Raw genomic sequence first — 12125 nt, forward strand, 5'->3', positions numbered from 1 at the left:
CTGATATTTAAGTACACCTTGGTCATCACTGAGGTTGACAGTTGGCTTGGCCCTGATGGCGTTGTCAAAGAGAAGGTAATGCTTATAAATAGTAAGATTTAACCCAGGAAGGAAAGTTTAGCAATGACACTGACTTCTATGTAGATACAATTTTGGGTATGGCCAGAACAGCAGTCTTTATATGCGGACGGTGCTAAGTAGGTGGACTAGGTCCGACTCTCTACGCAGATTGGGGCGATAGAATTAACGTGACTGTGATCAACAACCTGCGTACTAATGGGTAAGTTTATGTCTACCCAGATGTTAGCTCTTATGACCATCGACTAAACCCTAGCTATAGTACAAGCATTCACTGGCGTGAGTTACTAGTTCTCATGCCCTTCATCATAAGCGAGGAAGCCAGCATAGACCACACTAAGCGTTCATCCTTTTCCGAGCATAGCTAATTATTAACTGCTTAATAGATGGCATTCGTCAGCATAATAGCAACCTTCACGATGGAGTCAACGGAGTGACAGAATGTCCAATTCCACCCAAGGGCGGACGCAAGACGTATTCTTTCATCGCAGAACAGTACGGCACCACCTGGTATCATAGCCACTTCTCAGCGCAATATGGAAATGGTGTAGTTGGCCCCATCGTCATCAATGGCCCAGCATCCTTGCCATATGATATTGACCTAGGGCCATTTCCTATCACTGATTACTATTATAAAACTGCTGATGAACTCGTCGAGTTCACCAAGATCAATGGTCCTCCAGCAAGTGACAACGTCCTGTTCAATGGGACAAATGTCCATCCTGTGACAGGAGCTGGAAAGTACGCAGTTGTGAATCTGACTCCAGGCAAACGTCATCGCCTCCGAATTATCAACACGTCTGTGGAGAATCACTTCCAAGTGTATGTCATACTCGAAGTGCCTGTTCATCTTCCCTTCGCTAACTGTGAATATCAAGGTCGCTGGTGAATCATTCAATGACCGTCATTGCCAATGATCTTGTTCCGGTAAATGCCTTCACTACCGATAGCCTCTTTGTCGGGGTTGGCCAGCGCTTCGATGTGACAATCGATGCCAGCAAAGCAGTTGGCAATTACTGGTTCAATGTCACCTTTGGTGGTAGTAATCTCTGTGGAAACTCGGTGAACCCCACCCCAGCAGCCATCTTCCGCTACGCAGGTGCACCCAACAGTAACCCAACAGATCGTGGCATCGCGCCAACTGATAAACAATGCTTGGACAACCTAAACTTCACCCCGGTCGTCACAAGAAGTGCCTCTACCTCAGGGTTCACTCCTAATTCAGATGATACATTGCCAGTTACCCTCGAAACAGTTGGCACTAATGCCGTCTTTGTTTGGAAGGTCAACGGCTCCGCGATCAATGTCGACTGGAACAAACCTGTTGCTGAGTATGTCATGGAAGGTAACAATTCATATCCAACCAGCGAGAACCTCATCAGCGTGAATACTGCAAATCAGGTAAGAAAAAATGCATCGTTAAGGGCTAATGCCAAAACTAAGAAGTAAAATTAGTGGGTTTACTGGCTGATCGAAAATGATCCGAATGGTGCCTTCAGCCTGCCTCATCCAATCCATCTTCATGTAAGAGGATTCCCTTTCAATTAGTTGCAGTTTCATCTAATGTTTCTAATAGGGGCACGACTTCCTGGTACTCGGACGTTCTCCGGACACTGATCCGGTAGCTCAAGTGCGCTACATTTTTGACCCTGCCACCGACATTCCACGCTTGAAGGGCACCAATCCTGTCCGGCGGGATGTTACCATGCTTCCCGCCAAGGGCTGGCTTCTCCTTGCCTTCAAAACAGATAATCCGGGCGCGTGGCTTATGCATTGCCACATTGCTTGGCATGTGTCGGGTGGACTTAGTGTGGACTTTCTCGAACGAGTGACTGACTATCGCGGCAGCATGTCGGCGGCTGACAAGGCAGCTTTCAACAGCAATTGTGCTGCATGGAGAGCTTATTTCCCCAGCCTAGATCCATATCCTAAGAGCGATTCAGGCATTTAATACCAAGTTGTGGGGTGTTAGTTGGGAACTCTGGTATAATCGCAGGGATCCTTGGTGAGGGTGTTTTTGGGATGAACGTGGCTATCCAATTACATTCTAGCTGTACTAGTAGCCTTCGCTATTTGTTGTTGAAATCTACTTGAATCGTTCGTGCGGTTTTATCAGAAGCATGCCATGACTGATATATCTAGCGGCATAGATGTCTGTCAGCGTGTCGAGCAGAGTCTGGACTCAAATGCGTGGCATGTGCTCAACATATGTTTCCATGCCCGCAAAGATTTGTCCTATACTAAAGTAGAAAGCTGCATTATTATTCTGTTGGGTATACGAACTAGCATGACACTCTGCGAGCCCCGTCTGGAATTCTCTAATTGGTGAGTCATATGGCAAGATTGGATTTCTAATCTGAATATCGGAACTGGCGTCATGGGAGAACTCCTTACCTTTAGGGAGTTTCGGATCGTGACGCAACCATTTAAAGGCGACAAAAGCCCCCCAAGATTGGGATAAGGGCGTTTGAGCATTTTGCGTTATTTCAAAGCATCTGTCTCCTCCAATTGTGAGCTGCCATAGCTTTCCATGGACAGGACCAGCTGGTTAAGTCCAGAACTCCATACCAATCGGAGCAACTCACGGAGCGGAGCTGTTGGTCGGCCCCACAATCGAAGCCGGGATGCCGGCCTGAAATTAACCATTCGGCCGAATCTCGAACGTGCGTGGATGGCTTGGAGCAGTCTACAATAGATATAAAAGTTCTAGTAGATCTGTTTCTCTCAAGAGAATCCACTTACCATTTCATGCGCTGAATTATTAGAAACGTTCGAAGCAATGGCACCCCCTAAATTCAAAAAGGTTCTTGTTACCGGCGCGAATGGCTACATAGGCAACGCAGTTGCTCGAGCATTCGTTCGAGCTGGTTGGCTTACATACGGCTTGATTCGATCTACTTCAGCCGCTGGCGTGCTAGAACAAGAAGAAATTACACCAGTCGTCGGCAGCATCGATGATATCGACTCTCATAAAGAAATCAAGAGTCAACTTCCGCAAACACTTGACGCAATCATCTCAACGACAGAAGATTTTATAAATTACATCCCTCATTATGAGAACACGGTCAAGCTAATCCGTGCATTATCATTAACAAGTGCGGCGAACGGTATTCGCACATTGCTGATATTCACTTCTGGTTGCAAAGACTACGGGATCGGTCCGCATTATGACGGAGCCGCAGGTCTAGCTCCTCATACAGAAGAGAGTCCTGTCAACGCGCCGGGCTTTGTTGCCGACCGTGCCAGGCTCGCTATCAAGATACTGGATCACAAAGACGCATTCGCGCCTGTGTTGGTGCGTCCGACCAACGTTTATGGGCGTTCATCGAGCTACTATCGGGTCTTCTTCGACGTGGCAGCAGCAACTGCGGCGGCAAAGCAGCCACTACTCGTTACCTCACCAGGCAATACCATCACTCATGCCTTACATGTCGACGATTGCGCTGACGCTTACGTTGCTCTTGCAGAACATGCAAGACGAGAAGAAATAGAGGGCGGGGTTTTTAACATGTCTTCGCGACGTTATGAGACCTTGGACGAACTCGCCAAGTCCCTAGTAGCCGAGTTTAATATTATGGGGGGCATAAAGTATATCAGCGAGACAGACTTGAACGGTCCATCGCCGTGGCCAAGACACTTCATAGACTTTCCACAGTGGACGAGTTCTGAGAAGATACGCAAGGTCACGGGCTGGAGCGACCGCCGGCCCTTATTCACTGAGGCACTCCATGTCTACCGGATGGCCCATGATGCAGCTCAAAGTTCGGGAAATGAAAATATTAAGAAGGTTAAGGCAATCACACAGTTGATGTTTGCCAGCTCTCAGACTTAATACCTTTGAAAACAACTTACACAAATTTCAAGCTTGGGACGGCCGGCTGGGGATTTGAGATTTCATGGGCTGCTGTGATAGGGGATGGGCTGAGCCCCTAAGGTTCACGTTCAACAAACAGGAGCTGTGCTATAAGCTTCAAGCAATGGTCAAGGGATCTGTCAAGATATTAGTATTGCTACATCTAAATTAAAATGCGATATGAAAGCAAGCATGGTGCCCTCGTCGTCTAAAGGCTGAGATTTAGTTGAGTGATGCCTTGAGATAGCCAATACCTACCTAGGTATCGTACCTGCCTATTTCGAAAGCCAGCACACAAGTTCCGCAGGACAATGGGGGCCAACAAAAACCACCCGCACTAAGAGCCCTGTTTTCGTCTACTGTAGCGACCTACTCACTCACTCACTCGCCCGTCCACCAACAAGCAGACGCGTCTTTTGTAGTCGATCATCGTGAAAAAAAGGGCACTTCGCATAAGAAAATCACAATAAACCGGTTGACTGACTGACTACTGACGACGACAACGACGACGACAACGACGACAGCTTCACGATGGTGGACTTCCCTCCCGAGGTGTGGCATTGCGTATGCTCCCATCTCACCGCGCATGAGGCCCGCCAGGTGCGTCTGGTCTGTCGCTTGATCAACAAGATCGCACTCTGCCACTCCTTTCCCAAGATAACCTTCTATCTCCACCAGGAAGACCTTGCCTTTTTGCAGAAGATTGCCAACTCTCCCATTTTGGCCAGGAATGTCAAGCAGCTTACATACATCTCAAACCTCATGAACACCGATATGATTCTAGACGACTTTGTTCAGGCACGCAGGCAGGCCGAGAAGATGGACAAGGAATATGCGATGATGCGGAAGACACTGTATGTCTCGAAGCGTCTCACAAAATCAGAGCTCGCCGTCTGCTACTACAAAAACTACATTCCGACAGTGAACCAACAGGAAGAGGCACTGGCCAAGTTCCTAGACTTCGAATGTCTGGCAAAAGCACTACCCAGCTTCAAGAGTCTGGAGGAGGTCACAATGTCAGGTGGTATAACTTATTGTGCAGGCCGCGATACAAAAACTCCCTTTGCCAACTGTCTTGTTGAACTCTCAAAGCATCTCAAACCTGATGGTTGTAGACACTTAGAGGCTCTGATCCACGGCTTACAGGGTCTCGACCATAAGCTGCAGCGTCTGAATGCAGGCGTTATCAGTTGGGAGTTTTTCGACAGAAACCCAATCGAGTTCAAACAACTCCTGAATGTTTGCTGCAACCTTTCAAGCCTCAAACTTGAGATCGACACAGGCTTAATCGACACAGGCCACGATGACGACAGGATCCTGGGGTCCGAGGTTCCCGACTGCCGCGTCGTCATGAAGAAGGGATTGCTGCGTTACTTCTTAGCCGCCTTGCCTCGTCTTCAAGTGCTCTCTATCTTGTTCACCTTCCGCAATGAGAAGTTCGATCTCTATCCTGCTGGCCTCGAAGATGTTCTGGACCCCGGCCACAAATGGGTGGACTTGAAAGAGCTGAACCTTCAGAACATCGAGTGCACGAGACAAGAATTGATGGCTACCCTCACCTTGCACAAAGACACTCTTCGAACACTGAGTTTGAACAGCATCTCACTCAAGAATACCTCGTGGCTCAAGCTTCTACCCGACCTCCGCAACAACTTGGATCTTGAGGAAGCCATGGTGGACGAGATATTCGGTGGCTCAGAGCTGTACCATGGAGTTCCCGAATACTGGTCCCTCTCCGGTCCCCGGTCTGATCCTGCAGAGGATGATCTCCGATACGAGCTTGTGAGATATCTTGTGAAGTCGACAGATGAGCTCCCACTATCTCACAGTAACATGGGACCCTAAGGCTTGGGCCGTTTGGCATCAACGCGGGCTTATAAACGAAGCGGCGGTTGTCTTGCCGGACCCTTCAACATACAACCATTGACCTACCTAGGGAGCCCTGGCAATTTGTGGGGTTGCTACCAGATTATTGTTCACTTGACCTTACGAGACGACGTCACGTGGTGAGAAAGCTCGACAAGCCTTCGTCGCCAACGAATCCACATGATAGATGTTCCGCATCGGCTTGATTTGTTTAGGGAATGTGGATGGTTACGTTATTGTACGATATAAATGCCGAAATGACGACGCAAGAAAGGACTTGGCTCCCCGCTTTACCAGCATGTCTTCGAGGAGAGATTCAGCTGAGTAAAGTGCATTGCTACGACTGTGGGATAGCAGATTCAGGGCAAAACTAGAGGGCAAGGACAGTGACACTTGCCTGTCAATGGGCGGACAGTGGAATCAGATTGGATTATGTACGACTAAGGAGGACTTCACGAATCCACGAATCCTAGGCAGCATTCGATGGTCTGTTGACAAGCTATGACACGAATAATGACTAATAATTCTCTCAATTCTCTCCCTGTTCTCTTGACCTGCTAAGCTTGCTAGGCAATGATGTCACTTCTCAACAGCGAACAATGGTGCCTGCCTTGAAAATGATTCTAGTCACAATACTTTAGGTTATCAACCCTACATTATTACTGCTTGATCTAGTTTCCACACTCGTATGTTTGGTCCATCAGTTTCAGCTCCAAGTAGCTTAATTTTCTACTGGGTAGAGTTTTTACAAGGATATTTAATGGGCTGTTGAATAAACATTTGCGCGACGGTACTGCAAAATGATCAGATCTCGTTTTTGCAGCTCCCTTCCCACTCACGTCGGTAATCTGTTTTTCGACATGTACTGTACCATGTTCGTGGTGTTTCAAGATGTAAGTAAAGATATTTCGAGACCTTGTCAAGTCGCGTCTCTCATGCCGGCAAACCGAGGATCTTTAGAGTCACCAGATCTCTAAAGAATATCATCACTCATCAGAGTTGCACTTTGTACAAAACTCAAATATATTTTCGCTCGTTTAGAACAATGACGAACTGCAACTTAGCAACAATGAATTCGCTCAACAATGACTCATGTCACAATCTTACTTCATAATATTCTTTAGTTGGTTCGGCACAATCTCTTTTGGGTTTTCAAGTCTGACCTCTGCAAGTTTGTTGACAGTCAACACATAACTGAGCTCGGAAAATAACCTGTTGCTCGTACTTCAGACCCTTTGGACAATTGAGCTTAGTGATGACCGTCGTGTATGCTTCTCCTTGCTCACCACCCATCGAATCGAACATGATTCGAGCTCCATTCTTGTCAGGGTTGATGAAATCACTGAGGTCGGCGCTTGCAAGAAACTCAGCACATGGCATCGTCGAATTGTACCATCTTTCTGCTTCAAGGAAATGACCAGCCATCTTGTCTTTCGCAATCCGTTGTGGGCAAGTAGTTTTTTCACATCGACAACGAAACACATACTTTTTTGCTGTACACATGATGATTTTTGAGTCAATATGTCACGGTCCTTCTGCCTGTCTGCTGTGATTAACAACGACTTTGCCTTCAGAAATTAGCGGGATCTAAGCCTCATATTTGTACTTGATTGCTTCAACAAGATATCGTCACAGAAGTGCTAAACACGCAATCATTACAATTTGTAACAGTTCGTCACACGGTTTGACACTGAACAAGGACATTATTAGGACTCAAAGTTGGGTCATAATCAGCATTCTTTGACAGCCTAAATACGTGTGAATCATTGCGTGTCACACAAACTCGTTCAAATTCCATCTCCAAACAGAGCAGTATACCTCGTGATGGTTGTTAATACTAGCGGCCCTGCGTGTTCTGTCATCTTGTACACCCTAGGCCAAGCATACTGATATGTTATCTGATCAAGACCCCAAGTGACTTCTTCGTACTCATGGACAGAAAACAGACATGCCGACTAAGCAAAGGCGCATTTGGGAATAAGTAGGAAGTGGAGTTTGTATTTCAGAAGAATATGTTGGCTAGCATAGCCTCTGCGTGGTAATACGATTGATGGTTTGGATTGAAGCTGGTGGAATTATACTCCACACTAAACAGACCCTTGAACTACATTACTTGATAGAGCCTCACATCATCCAGCCAAAACGTACCGCCCGTTTCTTGGTTTGTAGTTGGGCACGAGATTGCGACTTCCAATTTTGATGTAGCTGTCAGCCTGAAAGGGTCCGTCACTACCTCTTCCCAGCTGCCCTCCTGTCCCGCTTGCATCTTCTTTTCGTTGTAGTCCGGCGCTGTTAGCTCCAGGGCACAGCCATCGCTCTTAATTGACTTGACGTGAAACTTCGCGACCCATTGCGCGTCATACGACTTTAGTGCAAGGCTCCCCATGATCAGGGAATAGCTGCTTTGAGGGCCTTCCGATCCACTAAAGTCAATCTTACGAGCATACTGATGTCCGCCATGGCCGGGCGAAGAGAACTCCGCCACTTTGTCTGCGTCTGACAAGCTCTCGTAAACAATGGCATTGTATCCAGGCAGCGGCCACGTTCCCTCATGAATGTCAGCAATCACGACAGGATGTGTATCTAAGAAGACTCGGCTAGCATCAGAGCCAGATCCTTGAGATTTAAGCATCGGCTCTGGGGTAGGCGCGTGCGCCAAATTGAAAGCGACAGGATTGGCAGCCGTGGTGGTACTGCTGGTAGTGGTAGATGTCGTTGATGTGGACGTTGAGCTTGAGGTTGAGGTTGTGCCTATCTATTGTCAATGAAAGAAATTGCAAGAGACAGCGCGATACTCACTTGTGCTGGTAGTTGTGGTTGTTGAGCCTAATACCTTAATTAGTCAAGGGTAAAGTTTACTCGAGCCGCATACTCACTTGAACTTGAACTCGAGCTTGATGTTGAAGTTGAAGTAGTAGACACTAAGAGCCAATTAGCGAAATTCAAATAAACTGCCAAAGAGAAACCACAGAAAGCAAATAAGCAGAATAGTTTAAAATGTGAGAAAAGCCCACTGACCAGAACTAGTACTGGTGCTGGTGCTTGTTGTACTAGTACTCGTACTTGTGCTTGAAGAACTTGAAGAAGTAGAAGTGCTGGAAGAAGTAGAAGTACTTGAAGAGGTACTGGTGCTTGTGCTTGTGCTAGTGCTAGTACTTGAAGAGCTTGAAGTGCTTGAGGAACTGGTAGTACTAGTGGTTGATGTGCTCGATGTGCTAGTACTTGATGTGCTTGTACTTGTACTTGTACTTGTCTCCGTGCTTGTACTTGAAGTGCTGCTGCTGGTGGTTGTGCTCGTACTCGAACTGCTAGTACTAGTCTCTGTGGTTGTGCTGGTACTTGAAGTACTAGTTTCTGTGCTAGATGTACTCGAGCTTGAGGTGCTTGTGCTTGAGGTGCTTGTGCTTGAGGTGGTAATTGTGCTTGAACTCAAACTAGAGCTCGTGCTGGTGCTCGCTGTTCACGCTTTGTTAAACGGCGTAGAGTCTGGGAGATACGGAGCTAACTCACTTGTGCTAGTTTCCGATGTCGTTGACGAGAGCAGCAGGGTTGATTCTGGGGGCGGAGCTTCAAACAACAACTGTCAAACGAGAGAGAGTAAGAGAGAATTCGCATCAACTTACTCCCTAGGAACTTGAATAAAGCGAAACGGCGCGTTCCGCCACAGCTTTGGAATGAGTCGCCGCTACAGGGGCTCGTACAATCGCTTTCACGAGCCCGTTGCGTGCCGTCGGCAAGGTTGTTGCCACACCAGCAATCCGTGCCATCCTCTACGGCGGCATAGGTATACCCGCCATAAGCACAATCCCTGAGGCACTTGTCCTGTGTCTGCTGTAGAGACGTGTATATCTTGGTCAAGGCTCTTCCTCCCTCTGGCTCCGTATAGCAACCGTCATATGTATACGTGACTATTCTCGGTTGTCCTGGAGAAGCGGCTTGTTGCACCTGGTAAATATTAATCATGCCATCACCGCCACAAACCTGGTTCCTATTGCCGGCACACTGGACATCACAACCAGTCATGTCTGCCGGGATAGCTCCGTTTTGGATCGCGTTGCCACAATAACATTGACGGCCATTTTCGACCCCAAAATATGAGTATCCAAAACAGCGAAATTGACATCTGTCGATGGTTAGACGCCTGTCGATGTGCGGCACCGATAGAGCACTGCCATTCACTCCTTCGAACCAGCATCCTAAAGATCCCACCGTGGTCGGACGAGCACCGATCGTGACGGTGACTGTTGCGGTAGCAGCTTGTACTGCTGCTCGAGGTTGGATACCATGTTTGAGACTACAGAACTATAAGCAGGGTTATGAGTCGGGCTAAGGTCGACTTGCTCACAGGTGATTAGGTTCGATGACCGTCACAAATTTGCTAGGTGTAGTAGCTGTAGCGGATAAACAAGGTGAGCTTGCAGCATCCCCCGTTGACGGAATCCTGTTATCACCGTCGATGGAATTTGGCGCGAAATTTGCGGCAGTGACACTGCAAACCGTCCCTAGTAGTGCCAAAAGGCCATATGAGTACATGTTTATCGAATGCAGAACACTCCAACAGAAAGGAAAAGACCGAAAAGCTCGCGTGGCCAGGATGGAGTGCTAAGAAGAAGACAATGTCTTATACATTAGACTACCAAGTTGCATATTTCGTTGCGATTGGCGACCGTTTAGACTTTGATGTAAGTATCAAATGTGGCTATCATTTACCCAGTTTTAGGAGGCATTGTGGAAGCTTCTACTTTTTCGTCCATGTGAATCTAAAGCATGCATTCATTGAGTTAGGTGTCCGAGATAACGGTGAAGCCTCGCCATCTAACTTCAACGCCACACCAAGCTGACAATCTTTTGAAGACCATAATTACGTTATTCATAGCCTGGTGTTCATATAACTTTGAGAGAATGAAGTCACGACTCCCTTGAAGTCACCTTTTTGACATTCCTGAAATGCATGCTTTGGAGCCAAATTATGAACAAACCCTAATCAGAACCGTTTCCCCCAGCGCGTTTAGCCAACGGGGCGGTTGGTTCTCAAAGCAAGCCAGAACTCAAATTTCATTTGTACAGCGAAGTCTCCTGTTCATATAATGCCTGGCATGAGTTACTGGACTACCTAGTTCTCGGTTATTGTCTTGATGCCATCGGTGGTCTGATGACCAGTTAATTTGACCTTTGCTACAGCCTCGAATTGAACTTAAAACTTAACACAAATTCCCAGGCATATAAACTCTCACCAAGCCCAATGCCGATGAGATGCAAAAGTTACCATAAGATTCGTGACCATCGTACAAAAAGGAGAAAATATTCCGGTACACCAACCAGTCAGAGCGCCAATGGGATTCATACCTACGGAAAATGATCTAGAAATTGGTGTGATAGCTGCATATCAAAACCATGTGAGCGACCATCCCATTCTATTTTTTGTAGGACACTGGTATGATGGCATTACATTATGACAAACTTACGGAGCGGGCTCGCCCAAGGCACCTTGGCACACTTTTCAGGTGGAGCCACTTTGGGTGAACAGAAATCTCAGCTATCATATAAATTCTATTGCCTAGATCGTGATAATCCTCTAATTAGTATATTGTAGGTATCATATGTTCTGTCTAAATATCCTCCTATGACTGCGGTAACTCATGGTAGCCGTTCACCGTCGCCAGCTCTGAACGATGCTCCACCGACAAATATTTTGCATTCGGCTCTTCCATCAGCACCGGCATTTCCTGAGCAGGTATAGCCAATTGATTTTCCGAGTTGAGCTCTGATGGTCCCTTCTGTACATCATGTCCAGATGGATGCGTCTCCAGCTCCGATAGCATACGCCGTTTGGCACGGCGCCGACGCAATAAATAAATTCCGCCAGCCAGAGCCGCCAGAGCAACACCGCCAACCACGCCACCGACTATCGGGCCAACAGGGGTAGATTTTGAAGGCGGCTTTGTTTCTTGTGGCGTTGCTGATTCAGTGGAAGCAGCTGAAGGTTTATTAATATCACTAAGTACGGCAGTAGAGCACGCAAAAGCGGGGATGCTCACCATTGTAAAACATGCTCTTCACCTGTTCATTACTCCAGGGAACAGAGCTAAGGTCATTGTTGCTGTACCAACTCTTTATATCAGTTGCCGAGTCATATACTGGTGCGGCTGGATCATATTCGTTTGTCCAAATGAGCGCCGACATGTCGAACACGCCTAAACCTTGCGGCCATGGATCCTGATTAGCGTCATTAAGATCCCCTGGCCCTGGATCATCGGTCTTCTGGTGACCACCGACGGAGATCATGTGTCTATTACCGGCTACGGCACACCTTTGGTCAAGGCGAGGG

General features: G+C 47.3%; 2 protein-coding genes across 2 annotated transcripts; one reads left to right on the top strand and one right to left on the bottom strand.

Moving 5' to 3' along the window:
* Positions 1–4462: 4462 nt before the first annotated feature.
* UCRPA7_6997 (hypothetical protein) lies at positions 4463–5776 on the top strand (the record flags this gene model as incomplete). The annotated part of the gene is made up of 1 exon (XM_007919532.1): positions 4463–5776. One exon carries the CDS (start codon positions 4463–4465, stop codon positions 5774–5776), a length of 1314 nt encoding a protein of 437 aa, XP_007917723.1.
* Positions 5777–8421: 2645 nt separating this feature from the next.
* On the bottom strand, positions 8422–9693 carry UCRPA7_6998 (hypothetical protein; the record flags this gene model as incomplete). Its single annotated transcript, XM_007919533.1, has 5 exons — positions 8422–8548; positions 8597–8623; positions 8674–8718; positions 9020–9102; positions 9688–9693. 5 exons carry the CDS (start codon positions 9691–9693, stop codon positions 8422–8424), a joined length of 288 nt encoding a protein of 95 aa, XP_007917724.1.
* Positions 9694–12125: the final 2432 nt, after the last annotated feature.

The sequence above is a fragment of the Phaeoacremonium minimum genome, assembly GCF_000392275.1.
Source record: "Phaeoacremonium minimum UCRPA7 unplaced genomic scaffold PA7_03_scaffold_496, whole genome shotgun sequence".
NCBI classification, from domain to species: domain Eukaryota; kingdom Fungi; phylum Ascomycota; class Sordariomycetes; order Togniniales; family Togniniaceae; genus Phaeoacremonium; species Phaeoacremonium minimum.